Source organism: Lutra lutra, chromosome 11 (genome assembly GCF_902655055.1).
Source record: "Lutra lutra chromosome 11, mLutLut1.2, whole genome shotgun sequence".
In the NCBI taxonomy this organism is placed as follows: Eukaryota; Metazoa; Chordata; class Mammalia; order Carnivora; family Mustelidae; genus Lutra; species Lutra lutra.
In genome coordinates, this window is record NC_062288.1 from 17,581,984 (window position 1) to 17,599,624 (window position 17,641).

The 17,641-nt window shown below is 33.5% G+C and overlaps 2 protein-coding genes across 4 annotated transcripts in view; one reads left to right on the forward strand and one right to left on the reverse strand.

The window, feature by feature from the left end:
• Window positions 1–17,641, forward strand: part of COG5 (component of oligomeric golgi complex 5) — a 282,131-nt gene that overhangs the window by 63,168 nt on the left and 201,322 nt on the right. The gene's annotated exons all lie outside the window — the stretch shown is intronic.
• On the reverse strand, window positions 7,937–15,804 carry GPR22 (G protein-coupled receptor 22). 3 transcript variants are annotated; one of them, XM_047694099.1, is made up of 3 exons: window positions 15,383–15,804; window positions 14,166–14,429; window positions 7,937–11,742 (listed from the first exon to the last, which is right to left on the reverse strand). In XM_047694099.1, the coding sequence occupies exon 3, from the start codon at window positions 11,715–11,717 to the stop codon at window positions 10,416–10,418; it is 1,302 nt and encodes a 433-aa protein (XP_047550055.1). In that variant the 5' UTR covers window positions 11,718–11,742; window positions 14,166–14,429; window positions 15,383–15,804; the 3' UTR covers window positions 7,937–10,415. The 3 variants fall into 3 exon arrangements, with proteins under 3 accessions (XP_047550055.1, XP_047550054.1, XP_047550053.1); XM_047694098.1 differs by having other exon boundaries at window positions 13,489–14,429; XM_047694097.1 differs by having other exon boundaries at window positions 13,392–14,429.

Below are 17,641 nucleotides of genomic sequence, written 5' to 3' on the forward strand. Positions count from 1 at the left end.
ATTTCCCTTTAGTTTGATGCCATTATTGTTCTTGAGGAAAATTATAATCAGCCTTATGAGACTTCTTGCCTTTTCTGTGAGATTGTTGTGGCCATTTTGTACACTGGAGGACATCAGTTGTCTTTAAAGTTGTCATAAAGGGGCATCTGTCTGGCTCTCTTTAAAACATGCAACTCTTGATCTCTGGATTGTAAGTTTGAGCCTCAGGTTGGGTGTAGAGATTACTAAAAAATAAACTTAAAAGAGAAGGTCGTTAGGGTGCTGCTTGGTGACTTAGCGGGTTGAAATTCTGATACTAATTTTGGCTTGGGTCATGATCTCAGGGTCCATGCTTAGGGGGAAGTCTGCCTGAGTTTCTCTCTCTCTCCCTTTACCCCTCCCCCTGCTCACGTGCGCACGCGCTCTCTCAAATAAATCTTTTATAAAAGCATTAAAAAAGAAAAAAGGGACGCCTGGGGGGCTCAGTGGGTTAAGCCTCTGTCTTCGGCTCAGGTCATGATCTCAGGGTCCTGGGATCAAGCCCTACATCAGCCTCTCTGCTCAGCGGGGAGCCTGCTTCCTGCCTGCCTCTCTGCCTACTTGTGATCTCTCTCTCTCTGTCAAATAAATAAATAAAATCTTAAAAAAAAAGCATTAAAAAAAAGTTGTTATAAAAACATTGTTTACACATTATGTACTTTCTGAGAAGATCCATGAAAGGCATTGCAATCTGCTTTCAATATTATGAACACTTAGTATTTCTATTGAACAGTGAGAGAATCTTTATTTTATCCGTGCCAATAGTCATGTAATTCCTTTTCTCTTTTTATATGATCTTATAAAAAATATAGGGACAATTTTTTACTCATTTACTCATTTCTTATAAGAATGCAGGGCTTAATGATAAGCATTTTGTTTTTTACATTTTATACCAAGGTTAATTTTGTTTTATTTTTTTTTCATTCTTTTACTCCTTATTGCTCTGATTTCAATATTTTTTCATTTAGTTGTATCTAAAATTATATGCTTTTAAAAGTTGTCTTACATTCTCCTTAAAATAAGACTGGATATAATTAACATGTAGCATTTACCAATTTTGCTTTCCTACTTTCATAATAGTTTTTGTTTTAGTTTTGGATTTCTATTTGGATTTAGATTTGGATTTTAGTTTTTAGATACTCTCGTGAGAATCTTAATGAATTTGTAACTGTTTGCTCCAGGGAAAAAGCACATATTCAAAATTCCCATGAATTTTGCACACAATTTCATTGGACTTTATGAGACTCTAGGAAATCCTAAACCAAATTCATTGTTTATCTGGAATATATTATTTGGAAATTTTTTCTGTAAGGTGGCTCTATCCAATTACCTGTACTATTGTTTTTATTTATTTAAATTGTATTTAGTAGCAGTCCCTTTTCATTGATAACTTGTTATGGATTGGTTCTGTGGTTCAGTGGAAATGCTAAAAAGTGAGAGTGATAACTTAATATCAATGTTGTTGGAAAGAATTCTTAGTGAAAAAGTTAATAAGAAATGTTTCCAAGGTGGTGTTTCTGCAATACCATTTGAAGTATTTTTTATCAGTGTCACTTAATTATTATAAAACAGGATAGGAAACTAAAGTTGTCATAAATTATCAAAGAGGAGCCAAATATTCTCTACTTGTGTTTATGGCACAGAGGAAATTATAATAACAAAAAAAATTGTTTTTTTGTGACATCTACCTAAGTGACATCTGAGTGATATGTGCTCAAAAAATGCACAAAATATAGTTTTTAGTATTTTCACTGCAATTATTTTATTTTGTTTTTATTTTTTCTTAAGATTTTATTTAGTTATTTGTCAGAGAGAGAGAAAGAGCAAGTAAGCACAATCAGGGAGAGCAGCAGGCAGAGGGAGAAGCAGGCTCCCCACTGAGCTGGGAGCCCGATGTGGGACTCCATTCCAGAACCCTGGGATCATGACCTGAGCCTAAGGCAGCAGCTTAACTGACTGAGCCACCCAGGCATCCCCACTGCAATTATTTTAAAAGTAATTCTTATTCCTCATGATAGTATTATGTTTTAATAGAAGTTTTGTTTTGAAATGAGCAAAATGTGCCTGTATAGTACTTACCTTTTGGATAGAATAAAGTAACATTACAACAAATGGTAGCTGTGCAGTTTTACAATTAACTGAGTATTTTGTTTGAATGAAGAAAAAGTAAATCGCACTCTATAGTGTCATGTTTCATGTTTGGTACCATTTAATCTTCTGACTGTATGATTTTTAAATGAAACTTTTTGCCTAGATAGCTTCTTTTAGGGAAATAAAACTTTAGGAAGATAACCTTGGCTCCAAACCTATTTTATTTCCAACAAGCTGTGTGAAGCAGAGCAGGTCACTTAACTTCTCTGAGCATGTTTTCTCATCCAGAGGAAAAATATCAGCAAGAATTTCCTCAGAGTGTTGGTATGAGGATTTGTAAGATGATAATCTAAAGATTTAACACAGTAACTCATTTATTATCACAGTAAGCGTTCAATAAGGTCAGTTGTGATTATTGAAAGATTTCTCACAGAGAAAACTGAACACTGCAGATTGAGATAGTGTGTGGAATTCTAGAGAGAAAATCAAAATTCAGTCCTATTTCAAGTTTTCAATGCTATAGGTCAACAAGCCTTTTAGTACATCTACTATATGCCAGCTACTGAGCTAGACCTTTTTCTGAGTCATTAATATTCCTATTTCCATAGTTAATTTCCTCCTAACATGAAAATAATGTAAGAATTATTAACAACTAAACACATTGAAAGGGAAATGCCCAGGGAAGAGGGCACCTGTTGAATATAAGTCATCAGTTCTTCAAGGACCATCTAACTTAATAACTGTAGGACTGTGTAAAGCTGTAAAGCCGTGCTCATTCTCTTAAGCGACAACACTTATTGGGCGTCAGTAGTTCACTTTCTTGACAATGCTACACAAATAAACCCTCATCACTCTCTTCCCTTACCATGCTTTACTTTCTCTTAGCACTTACCATCATCTCTAAGTTCAGGGAAAGCCAAACTTCATTTCAAACTTCATTGGTTCTTATTTCTATACTTGGCACATAGTAAATGCTTAAAAATATTTCTTGGATGAATGAGTGAATGAATCAATGAATAAATAAATTTTAGTTCTTAGGAAGCAAATGTCCTGCTGGACTGTAGTATATATAATTTAACTAAAATTTTATTAGTTAAAATGAAGTAAGCTTAAAAATGTTTTCTTCAGGGAGCATCTGGGTGGCACAGTGGGTTAAGCCTCTGTCTTCGGTTCAGGTCATGATCTCAGGGTCCTGCGATTGAGCCCCGCATTGGGCTCTCTGCGCAGCGGGGAGCCTGCTTCTCCCTCCCTCTCTGCCTGCCTCTCTGCCTACTTGTGATCTCTCTCTCTCTGTTGAATAAATAAATAAAATCTTAAAAAATTTTTTTGGGGAGCGCCTGGGTGGTTCAGTGGGTTAAAGCCTCTGCCTTCGGCTCAGGTCGTGATCCCAGGGTCCTGGGATCGAGCCCTACGTCGAGCTCTCTGCTCAGCGGGGAGCCTGCTTCCCTTCCTCTCTCTGCCTGCCTTTCTGCCTACCTGTGATTTCTGTCAAATAAATAAATAAAATCTTTTAAAAAAATAAAAATCTTTAAAAAATATATTTTTTTCTTTAGGAAGGCATTATGGCCTGAACTGAGTTCAGAGCTGCTTCTGTACCTTTCGTTATGGGTTACTTGACTGTCACTTTGACACATAGTCTATCTTCTAGTATAGAAAGTAGTGGTTCTTAAGCTTTAGCGCACAAATCACCCGAGAGTACTTATTAAAACTTACTAGTCAGAACTGCAACTATAGATATTCTGATTCATTAAGTCTAAGTGGGGAGGAGCAGAAATTGGAATTTCAAAGAAGCACCATAGGATATTCTGATATAGGGGAGTTACATTTTGAAAAATACTCTCCCAAACAAGATACATGGGGTCAGAAGTTTAAAAATTGTTCATTTCCATTTCACTAATATTTACTCATCAGTTAGTATATATCAGGCACTTTTGGGAGAAGTATTATTGAAGGTTATAGTAGTATTACAGACTATTATTGTATTGTATGGATTAAAGACTGTTTTATAAAGTTAGGTAGCTATAGTTTGCTAGCATTTTGTTGCTTGTAAGAAATGATAGTTGGAAAAAATTTAATAGCAGAAAGACTACAGTTTTTTAACAATTGGGGAAAAACTATAAAAATGTAGACTACATTTGATTTGTTACATTTCAGCCTGTTTTAAGACATTAACAATATTAGAGTGAAATACGTATCTTTGGGTAGAGAACAAATATACAATATACACAGTATACAGTATATGACAGGTGGGATATGTAATATAAATGGATGTGCTATATGTATGTAGGTATGTGAATGTGTGTGTATATATGTGCATATATATATATATATATAATACATATATATAAATACATAGGAGACTGAATTTTATATATATATATATATATATATATAAAATTCAGTCTCCTATGTATTTCTCACTCTTCCAGTCTGTGTCTAAGGTGGTCAAAACTCTCACTTGTTAGCATTAACCTTTTTAAAAATTTATGTTAAATTCAAAATTTTTCAGTTTGCTTCTGTTACTGCTATTGTATGTCCACAGCTGTCTGAGTGGAAAGCAGTTATCTATGAACTTCATAATAAGAGTAATAAGATTCTCTTGCTCCTTTTAATTTCTGCCTTGAAAAACTGGTGGATGTACTTTGGTAGCCCACCTTGCATAATGCCTCTCAGAAATATATGACACACTGCTGTCATGGAAGCAGGGTGAGGAAAATGACCTCAGTCCCAGATAGAGTCCGCTTTCCTCCTTTATCTTACTTGATGCTTCAGGGTTTGATAGTGCTAGGAGTTGATATTGGTGGCAGTGACAGGAATGACAGTACTTTTTACCACTTGCTGGTGGAAGTACGAAGCTGTCATACTTGGAAGCCATGGATACAGCTTATAGAGGCCTGTTTAAAAAAAAATGTGTGAATAGAGGGGCAGAGATACTTAGGATTATTTTCACACATTATTTTATCATGAGCAAGGGGAGAAATACTGTGTTTAAGTTTGCTCAGCTCTTTCTCTCCTGCAGAAACTGAATATTCTGTAAAAGGTGAAAGCTTTCATATTAAGATGAGCCCAGATTTCCATTTACTTCTCCATCTCAGTACCCCTCTGTTCCAAACGTTTGTGAGTTGTTCTGTCATCCTGATTTGCATCTACTTTGTATTGTGTAATATATTATTATATTACTAATCTGCCCAGTTTGTTAACTGGAGTTTCTTTTAAAAAAAATTGCTTTAGGGGCGCCTGGGTGGCTCAGTGGGTTAAGCCGCTGCCTTCGGCTCAGGTCATGATCCCAGGTCCTGGGTTCGAGCCCCACATCGGGCTTTCTGCTCAGCAGGGAGCCTGCTTTCTCCTCTCTCTCTGCCTGCCTTTCTGCTTACTTGTGATTTCTCTCTGTCAAATAAATAAATAAAATCTTTAAAAAAAATTGCTTTAATCTTTTTGAATGCTTTAAGAAAAAGTCAGTCTTCAAGTTTTCTTCTATGAACTCTAACCCACAATTCTGTATTCCCATTTTATTTCTCTAAAAGCTGAGTATCTCTGAGTATTTTAGATCTTTTTCCTGCCTTGTCTAGGTTTAATTATCTCCTTTTTTTCCTCTTTTGTAATATGGTCTGAGCTCCCTTTTCCCCTAACATTTATTATTAATCTCATGTTTAGCTTTCTTGAGTTCACTGCTGTCCCGTAGGGAGATTGCTTACATTCGCAAGGAGTACATCAAGTGTGCGTTTCTGAGATGTAAAGAAAATAAGCGCCACAAGTTTTCTTCAGTTTTTTTTTCTTTCTCATCTTATTTAGTGAAAAGGAAGAAAAAAATACATTATTTTCTGTCTTTTTCCTTGCTTCTTCTCTCCATTTAGAAAAATAGCCTGCCTCACAATTTGACAAGTTACCTTTCTACCTTTTTCAAGATGGTCTTGACATGTAGCTTCAAATTATTTAATTATAATAGAAGAGGGTTTAACTATTTGATATTTTATCATTGTCATTTTTTAGAAATATTGCTATCTGTTTTTTAATTTTTAAAAAGTTATTTTTATGGAGCTATTAACAAAGAATGAGGGAGACATGTATGTAATGACTTGGGTAGATATTCATAATTATTACGAGCAAAGGATGCTACTTATATTTTTTACTTTATATACCTTGGCATTTTTCCATTGTTGATAAATTTTTGTAATTAAAAAATTACTGGAGAAGAAAATATGTGGCTTAGTGGAAAAACTGAATAAACCAATATGCAAAATATAGATATTTTAAAACATCGATTTGAATTTTTCATTTTGAATAGTTTGTAATAACTAGAACATTCTTGAATAATGTCATTTATTTCACTTAATTGAATTTTTTGCTTTGCCAGAAATTCTTTCTGATTTTGTCCTCATTATCCATGTACTTTATGCAAAACAATTTAAAAGTTCTTAGATCATTGAGGATAGTCTGTTTTTTTACAGTCTTTTTTTGGCCATCATTTTTGATTCTTCAATTTCTTATACCAGTTGCCTTTTTAGTCAGTTGACATACCCTATCGATTCTGCCTTCACGTTACCTGTCACATGTGTACGCTCCTTTGCACAGCCACTGCCAGCACTTTTTGCGAGGCCTTTCATTACCTGTTGGGGTGATGACTATGGCTTCCCGTCTTCTGTGTCTTACCCAACCAGCGATTTGGTTTCTCATCTTCCTGTTACGTGTCTTACTCAATCAACCCTTTCTACATATTGCTGATTGATTGATTGATTGATTGATTGATTTGTAACCCATTTATCTTTGTCTTATTCCCCTGCTCAAATATCTCTGCCAATATTTAAAGCCTTCTTTCTGTCTTTGGCCCCAGTTTAACCTAACAGATCAGTTTCTCACTATTGTATAACTTTCCTTCTAAAGAGAGCAATTTACTGTTTCTAAATCTGCTTCAGTAGCTTTCTTCAATAATGCTTTTATTTATATTGTTTTTTAATCCAACATAATTCCCTTTCTTCTTAAGATTATTAAGAACATTGTTTTTTTTTTTTTTTTCATAGTATTTACTGCATTCTGCCTTTTTGTAGGTATTGCCAGACTTTTAACTACCTTGATTCTAGGTTAAGCTTCCAGGGTAATGACTGTATTCCATATGAATATGTGTACCTAATGTAGTGCCTTCTACATTGTAAGGATTCAAATATTAATTGAATTACTAAGCTTACTTAAATGTACAATCAAGGTGTAATGAAACTAAAAGTTTTATTGACTTCAGAAAATAGTCTTTTAGAAGGCTTTGGAAAATAGTCAAATTACTGTGTTGACTAAAGTCTTACTAAGCACCTGCTTTCTTATCTTTCGGTTTTCATCTTTCAGTCAAATCTCAGTTAAATGAGGAGTTTGATTTTTAATGCCCAGAGAACTTAGATTTTGCTATCATTTTATTTGGGGGATTAAAAAAATAGACAAGTAGACCACATACCTAAAAATTGACTTACCGTGGTGAGATCAGAAATATTATGGATGGCATTTTTTTAAAGCATAATTATAAATTCTTAAACTTTCATAATAGGTTTGAACATCTGTTCAGACTAATTGGTAGACTAACGACCTCCTGGAGTTAGCAAGCAAGAGAGTTCCATATCTTATTGAGCTCAAGTTTGGTTTATTTTTAAAATAATAGTTCTTACTTCTGTGGTTTTGAAGAACTTACCCAGTTAACTATATATAAATGGATGCCTGTGCCTGTGATTTGTGGCAGAAGGACCCATATTGAGTTTACTGTTACCGCTGTTGCTTTTGCATTTACAGATTTCATTCTAACATGAAAAATTGGTATTTATATTTTTTCCCATAAAATTATTAGAAATACAGTGAAAGACACATACGTTTTGGTGAAGCCCATCATGAGGAAAATAAAAATACTTCACCTTTTCATAGAACAAACACTTAAAGTTGTCTAAGCTTCTCATTCTCTCATTTAAGCAGAGGTCATTAATTTTAAGCATATTTGTGACTTGTTTTCAAAAGCTGATCCTTTAATATAAATATTATTTTGGTTTACATATTACGTACTATTTAACATTAAAAAGCAATTAGAAGTTGTTTGGTAGGTATGAATTTTCTTTGTTGTAAAACAATGGATGTTACTTTTGAATACTTGAAAGTCCATTACAGGAGGGCAAAAATGCTTGTTAATTGTCTGTTCCAGTGTCAAGCGTAGAAATAATAACAGTTTAGAAGGCAACATTATAATATTTGCCATTTATTATTTTGTTAGATTTCTTATTACAGAACACAAGAGGGCATGAAAGCAGTTTAGGCAAATATATTTAAAAATGTTTTTTAACCAAGTTCTTTGGCATGCTTATAGACTTGAAGACTAAAAATATTTAAGACACAGAGGGTTTCTCTTAATATGAAAATTCTAAAAATAGACTAATTTTTATGAAGATTATAAAACTAAATACAATTATAATTTGTGCTTGGAAGTTTAAGTATAAAATTAGTTTAAAAAATTTTAATGGCTATATTAGGAGATATTCTGTGCCAAATATGTTTACTGAATGAAAAAAATTTTAATACCCTTACCTATGAAGTCTTAATTTCTCTACAGGGTTCTGAAAAATGTCTATTTTCTTATGCTACATTTTGTCAAATTGAAGCATATCTTTAATTCCATGAAAGTAGAAAACAAGAAAGAAGGATACTGTTCTTTTGCTAAGATTTGACATGATAACATTATCAGAAATAAATCACTTTAAATTTCCCATGTAACCTCAGGGAATTCAAGGTATTGCATGGTGCTCATTTCTCTCAAGGATTAATGTATTCAGTAAACTAGACTGGGTAAATCTCAACCTCACTTACTTATGTAAAAGTGATGTATTACTGAATTCCTTGACATAAAATTTTATTTAAAGATGAGTTGTTACTTGATTTGATGGACACAGTGTTAAAAAAAAGAAAAATAGAATAAAAAGTTGCCCAGTTATCAATTATAAGGTAGCAAGAACTGTATTTGCCTGTTTAAAGTAACTTATTGCTATTTTTCTGATATAGTGGTAATTAGCACTCACTGTTCTATTATTGGATTATAACAGTTGGAAAATATTTGTTTGATATGAGATTCCCAAACCTTTTATCTGTAGTTAGGATTAGTAATTTTATAGTTTTCCAACATGAATTGAAGATCGGAGACACAAGGATTAAAGTTAGATTAAGTGGTGTAAAGTAAAAAAATTGACAAGATTTATTGCCACTTAAATGATTTTAAGAATGGAAATAGAACTATTGTTCTTTGAAACATTTGGAAGCTATCATAGTATAGGAAACTTGTGTAAATTTTATTACTCTAAAGTTGCTATATATCTAAAATTAGAAATCATTGGCTTTGTGCAGCTTCTCTACAATGATAGAAAGTCTTTTTTTTCTTTCTTTTATTCAGATTTTAACAGCTGACTTCTGGTATACAAAAAGACTGACTTAAATAAAGTTAGGAAGTTAGTTTATTTTAATGCACTGGTTTTTACCAGTATACTATATTAATCCGGAACATTTGGCTTAGACTCAAGCAAAGTGAGGAAGGAAGAAAAGAGGCTGATGCATTAGTTTTCTTCCTTCCCTTTATTGTCGGTTTATTCATATATTTATAGGCATAGTGCCCTTGATCTTAGAAAATCAATCTCTTTTTCATAATAAACTTGAATTTCAAAGTTTCCCTATCCTAGAGTGTATATACAGGGTTGTTTCTTGGTTCTTAAATTTTAAAATCCTGATAAATTCTACAATTTTCGGCATTCAAAAAAAAGGATAAAGTTTCACACATAGTTCATTATTTTTGATGCATCAAATATATAGCAAGTAGACTATACCAGAAAACATAATGTAGTGACAGAAAATTCTGAATTATTTTGATTGGAGACCATAATTTTTGTTCTTATATTAAAGTGCTATTCCACTTGTCATTTATATAAATATATCTATAGCTTGTGGCGTAGAAACAAATACACCTCATAAAAAAAAAGAAAAGGATACCTGTGTCAGTTACATTTTAAAGTTATACACTGTTTTAAGGCTATGTATTTATTATTTAGAAAATATGACTTACATGAATATCTTCTGATGGACATAATATTGACAAAATATACACAATATTACTTTAACAGACTGCCATGCAACAAATACATTGTAATGAAGAAATTGAATATATATGACCTAATCTAATCTTGACATTTACATCGAAAATTTACAACATAACCAATACTTAAAATGTTTTTTCTTATATTTGGCAGTAATTTCATTTTTTTACAATTTAAATGTGGGCTTAATGAAACTTAGATTTTTCCCTAGTCTGTGACAACCTGAGGTACTAAACATTTTTCTCTTATTTCACTGTCTTCAAAGGTAATTTTTTTGTTTCTTTTAGGATCTATCCAAGAATTGTGTATTACAGCATTATTAGGCAGAGGATCAGCTTCCACTATGGAAACAACTCGCTTTTTCATTTTACTTTTCAAGACCTTCTGAAATTTTTGTCTAGTAAATGCATATAATAAAGGGTGAAATATAGTTGTTCCATAAGCCATGACTAGAAAACACAACCTTAATTTTACTAAAAGGTCACTTGGGCCTAAACATAAAATGGTGGTATTTAAAACAGAAATGGGTGTCCAGCAGAGAAGAAATGTAGAAATAATCAATAAAGACATCCTGAAGACTCTTTTTTGCCTTTCCCGTCGCTCACGGTGTCGTTTCACGGCTCGCCGGAGGGCGATTATTACAGAGACTGAAGTTCTTACACCAAAGACCACATTTCTCCCACCACTGCTTTGTGACATGTCTGTAGTCTCATGCTGTGTGGTTAGAGAAATTGTCTTTTTCTTTCTTGTTTTCTTCTTCTGCCCTGTTGAAAATCTTGTGCCGATTCGAATGTTAAGAGCCTGAAGGATTTTGGTGTATGTGATTAACATTACTATGACAGTGAAAAAGAATATTGGGATCTGTACTAAGAGGTGGTAATACATTCCCAGTTCGGTGTAGTATTCATTTGTACTGACACACAAAAGTGTCTTGTTTTCCCACGTATTTCCACTTTGAAGACTGAAAAAATTTACCTCAATAAAGGGAATCAGGAAAGAGAAAAATGAAAAGATCCAAATGGATATCATTAGCATTACAGCTCTGCCCATTGTCAGAATTCGGTTTGCAGGTTTTACAGAGATGTCATATCTGTCCAAAGTGATAGCAAAAACGTTGATTGCTGTTGAGACACTTGCGAAAGATACACAGGCCTCATGGAAACAGCAGATGAGAGCAGTGTTACTCTCCAGTGAAAGCAGAAGGATAACTATAGTTAGAGGAATACATCCCACACAAATTATTACATCAAGTACATGAAGGTTCATTGTAATAATGTTACTGACAGAGTTGATTAAGTTGGATTTCATGCAGTAAAGTACCAATACGGTGAGGTTGCTGCCAAGTCCCAACACAATTTCTAACATAAGAAATCCGGTGAGAGACACTTGAAAGCTTAATGGATATGATAGTGGTTGGTACATATTGGTGTTGATGTCATCAATGTCATCTCGCACTGTAATGTTAGGTTCAGACTGCATGTTGGTTTCCAGAATGGGAGAAAAACACATTCTTTTGGAGCAGTTGGTGTTTTTCCTAGAAAGTGAAATAGAATAAACTCTTTGATATTTGGCAATTTAAATGACGTATAAAACATGTGTTCCTTGTTTTTAAAAAATAGTCTTTTTATTGTGTACTTGGCTTAATTTTTAGGTTTCTAAACTATTAATGGCAAAGGTAGAATTAGGAGACATCGAGGTTGCATTGTTTTGATGTAACAGGGAATTGGATTCTCCCTTTGACTCCTATATAGTTCAGAATAACTCAAGATCCCCAAAGATTTTCCTCATTTGGGTTTTTCAGGCTTTTTAAGATATCATATCTTTTTGTACAATAAAACTACCCAGTATGCAAAACTAATTTTAGCCTGGTGTTTTAATATTTCATTTTAAAGTGTTGTGAGTAGGTGGGTAATAAATGCTGTTTTAATATGTTCTAGCATAATTAGTGTAGGTGTAATTTTTCTCATGAGATTTCAAATGAACAGGACAAGAGTTCATTTAAAATGATAAATGGCACAGAGCCCTAGTTGTTTTAAACCATTTTGTCCATGTTCTTGGTTGAAACTCTTATTCAGGAGTCTACAGTGTGCTTGGGGATATTTGGAGCTCTCTCCCCTAGAAAGTAGACAAATGATAAATATTACATATTTTGTAGTGCAAATGCTCGTCAAACTTCATAATGGACAAACTTATGTAATAAAAATTGGATGAGAAAGGACATTATGTTAAAGTAGAACACCACAAAACTTGGTAAAAGAGTACTAATCACTCCAATGAATGATTTATTTTGTGACCACACCCTCTCATTTATTGTGGAAGAAGGAAATTGAAATTTAATATCATGTTAAGTAATAGTCATTTTTGGAGTGGTTTAAAAGGCTATATCATTTGATTTTATATGTTTAAACAGGATTTTTAAAGTAAAACATGAAATTTTGGAAAAGGAGTATCTGAAGCCCATTTTCTGAGGAATCTTTTAAAGTTATACATTCCATGTGAAACTTTTTGTAAATAAATCACCCGGTGTGTATAATTTTGAGGAAAACAACAATTAAAAACAATTAAAAAATAAGCTCTTTTGCCAATTCATATAAATCTATATTTTAATATATAGAGGGTTAGAATAATTTATAAAAATAATGTCTGACTTTCTGGGCTAACATGTCAGTAATGAGTATATTCAGTTAACATAAAATCATACAACCAACTATATTTCACATTTCAAGTACAGCGTTTTGACTGCAAAATCATAATCAAACATAAATTATAAAGACTAATAATTTCCAAGATTCATGTTAACCTTTCACTTGGTGTAACCTTCGACAGCTTTTCGAATACAATTTTATTTATGCATATTATTTTAGGGGCGATATTTCAGAAACACAGATGATAACATTATTAATTCCTTTGAGCTTGGTATAAAGTATCACTAAAGGCATATACTCAAGTGAAAGTCTTAGCTAACAGTGAAATCATATGAAAATGGAAAATTTTAAGTGTGCCAGATTTTCAGAACTGACAGATTAAACATCAGGTCTTTGTCATCAGTTAGATTTATAATTAGATAAAGCAGAAATGCCAAGTTAGAGGGTAACTAAGTAAAACGCGTCTCCTCTAGAGCAAGATTGTTTTCTTTTGTAAATGTTAAACAGTGTGGTGCGGTGCATGCATCTTCTGACCTACCTGTTTGCTGTTGCCTTATTGGCCTTTTGGCTCACTATAGCAGATTTTCACAAATTGATTCATGATGTCATTGACAGATTTTGACATGAATTTTTACCTGACAACAGTGAAGTAGCTGTGTTTTATTTCATGTCTTGTAGAAATTCTTTCATTTTCTCTCCAATACTTCAAACTGCATGAATTGTGAGATTTAGTTGGCTGATGGATTTCTAAAGACCAGTGCAAAATATTTGTGTTTGTTTTGCCTTAAAAAGTCACGACCAAGAGAAACTTCCTCAAATGATAGGAATTGTGTTTCCCTTTGAGGGAATATATGATAGTGTCTCTTTATTTTCCAGGACACGTGAAAACAAAAAAGGAGACATACGGTTTCTAGCTTCTAAAATGTATTTCGACATCCTTCTGTTACAAATGTAAATCTGTTTCTATAACAGTCCTCATTAGTTTGAAATAATTTCTTGATCACATAACTTGCTTTGTGTTATAAATCCAGTCCATGTTCTTTTGATAAAAACCATCTGCTATTTAATTTGATTTGTTTTCATTAGAAGAGGATACATAGTCCTAAAACTTAGATGAAAAAATCCTTTAGTAATATCAAGTGCTATGAATATCTGAATATTTAGTGCAGAAAATACATGATAAAGCTTTATTTAGCTTGCTGCTAATATATGGCATTCTCTTTTTGGCATTCCGTGCCTCATTGTTTCTTCAGGAAACAGCTCCACAGTCCCGGTATGTTAAAGTATAAACTCCCCTTTTAAAAATGCTCACCATTTTGTTCTCAGGCTTTCGCAGTTAAATTGTTTTTCTTTTTGTGTCTATTTTATATAGCATCTTCTTAGGATCATTGCTGTCCATGTGTTATATCCCAGCAGTAATGTGGACGTGTATTTTCTGGTTTTAACTCCTTAATGTCTTAAATTCATGTGTCAGAAGAATATCCTGCAGTTTTTGGTTCAGGCAGCTAGAGAGGTGTTTGATCAGATGCATTCTTCATATTGTCAGTTGTAAATACTGAATTAGCTGCTGTGGGCCCTTGTGAAAAAGAAAAAAAAATGGTTAAGAAATAGGGTTCCTAATAATTTGCAATTAACACAAGTTACTTCAGTTTTGTTGACTTTGACACCGTACGCAGTAATTTGTTATCAAAGTAAGCAAACTGTATTAGTAGAGCCACCACCTATGCATAAATTTAAGGGATTCTTTAAATATTTTCTTTTCCTAACAGATTTTGCAAACGTTATATGATTTAGTAAGAGAGGTAGCATTATAAATAGAACCATGAAGGAGAGGCTGCAGTTTAAAACTAATTTCTGCTCTCCGTTTAGAAGCTAGCCTAGGTTTTCAGAGATTATGATCAATTAGCATACACTACACATACTGTCGTTCTCACTTGTCTTTACAATAAATTTAACACTGTTTCCTACTGGGAAATATGGTAGCTTGCTTAATTATTAGCACATGGTTTGAGTATCAGCTGATTCAAACCTATCCCATGGTAAGATGCTTATAAATGTCTACGGATGGGTTGTTCAAGCAGTTGAAATGCAAATGGTAATGCAAAGTGTGACTGCACATTAAATTTTCAGTGAACATGCCCGATAATGAACTTAACCTAAAACTGAGTAATAAATAATAGCTAAATAGTAAACCCAGTCCTTTTAAGAAATAAAAACATTTTTTGAGCACTTGAGAAAAACTATCCTGATGACATTAAGAATATTTAGTAGGTCCGAAGTGACTTAAAAGGTGATGTCTCCCTAGTGAATCAACAAAGAAAATTTTTGGTATTTAACATTGCATCCTAAAAAAATTACATTTAAAATGTTATGTCTTAAAAGAAGTCGATCTAAACAATACATGTTTAGCAATAAATAGAATTAAGCAAATAAACTGTTAAAATTTAGGTTGAAATTTTTCAAAGTAATTTTACCCCACTATGCCAGTTCAAAAGCAGCTTATACTGTTAATAAGGGAACACATCTTACCTCCGCTAAGGATTTGATACATTCCTGATGTAGTTGAAGCGTTTCCAGTTTTGACTGATGCATTTTGTTCACTTGTTAGCAGAGGACTGGGGGAAGAGGGTCATAAACATCTCTTCAGAAAAGACCTTAATGAAAACATGTGTCTGTCCTGTGCCATTGTCTCAGCGGTCCTGCTAACGTATGGGACGTGTGGTGCTGCTGAGAGGCTGCTGCAGTCTCTCACTCTTCCTACTGTGGAATCAATAAGCGTCTGAAAAACGTAATGAAGTAATTGAACATACCGAAGGCTTCTTGTCTCCAGAGACAACATTTAGATTCAGTCTCTAAAAAGGAATGGCACTGCTTTTCAGAGGAAAGCCTGTTCTGGGCAGCTTTTGCAGAATGACAGCCTACCTTGTCGCTTCTCTCCACTGCAGAGAGATGCAGTGCGTTCACTAATTTTGATTGGTCAGTTGTATTGGGCTTAAACCGTGCTTCATATGTAGAGCAGGGATTCCCCCCCTCCACTGTTTTATATAAGGATGCTTTTTTAAAAGGCTATATTTATAAGTAGTCGTCTGCTGCTCTTAAATAGAATATGAGTAAATTAGTCTTTTAAAAATGTGTATTCTATTCTGGTTTGTTGTTCACTTGTGCCAAACATTAAAAAATACAGGGGGGTGGAGGGGGGTAAGAAAGAATCGCATGGTGAAAAGTGTATATCCTTTCTGAAGCATAGATGATTGCACTCGGGAATATTTTCGTCGTCTATATGTTTTTGGTTGAGATTCTTTGTTCTACAAATAGAAAGCCACTGCATCTTTACTGTGAACCACATTGAATTTCAACTAGTTTGTTTGTATTCAAGTCATCTTTTCTGTGTATTTCAAATTGTTGTGAGCGTCTCAAGGTGTTAAACCTTGTTACGACTGCAGTATTCATTCAGGTGTTCATTCATTCCATTCATTCATTCATTCATTCATTCAGAATATTAATGACATTGCTCCATGGTGGTTCTACCCTAAAATGTTTTTTTAAAATGCTATTACTATTAGCATAGTCTCAATGTATAAAGATTTAATCATGTTCTTTCCTTTCAGATTACTTCTCTGTCTTCACCTTTGGTAACCCTTTTATTTAGTAGATATATAATGATCAACTGCCATAATGTTTTATTTCAACCGGCTATTTCTATTTTTAACCTGGGCAGTTTTAATGGATTGCTGTGCCTTAAATAGTATATGTAGCTGTGTGTGAAAGTTATCGGGTAAACAAAGCAGTAAAGGAAAAAGGAAACTAGTAGTTATGTGTCTTCACAAGTTATAAGGCTAAATTATTTTAAGGTAGATTGTCAAAAGAATAAAAACAAGTAGAAGTAATTAAAGTATTACTTTAAGATTAAATTTCTATTAACTTTGTTTACCTACTCTCAGTATTGAGGAAAATGCTTTTTTAGGTTTGAATATATAAAGTGGCTGGATTCTGTGTTCACAAAATAGAAGACCTTGCAAATGACTGAATTATTAGAATATTGATCATCACCTATTTCCATTATTTTAGGAATATCAGAATTCATTTTTAAAAATGTATGCTAAATTTTTAATTTGTAACTGGAGTTCTTTTATAATTTAAAAAAGCAGTATACATTTTTGTAATCTTCTGGTAGTGTTTAAGCTTCACAGGGGGCTGGCTGAGTACTATGTGAGTTTTGAATTGCATTTTTTTTTTTTTTTTAGAGATTTTATTTATTTATTTATTTGGCAGAGAGCGATCACAAGTAGGCAGAGAGGCAGGCAGAGAGAGAGGAGGAAGCAGGCTCCCTGCCGAGCAGAGAGCCCGATGCGGGGCTCGATCCCAGGACCCTGAGATCATGACCTGAGCTGAAGGCAGAGGCTTAACCCACTGAGCCACCCAGGCGCCCCATTGAATTGCATTTGTATAGAAGTTGAGAGTAATGTGGAAAATTTTGTTGTGAATTCCTAAAATTTTATGCATGGCCTTGGTAATGCTAAATATTAAAGTGTTGTTGTGCTACTTTTCATGCATTTTGAAGGTTGCAGAAAAGGATGTTGTTAGAATGCCAACCATGTTGAAAGATAGTGTGCAAGCACATGGACACACAATGTTATTTTAAGCTTCAGACTAAAACCAGAGATTCAAACTAAAATTGGAGGAAAGATATTAGCATCAATTGAAACTTGTGGTGGGGACAAGAAATCATTAACGTAGTGACATACACAGAGTGCTTTTCTGCCAAAGAGTTCAAGTATACTTATGTTG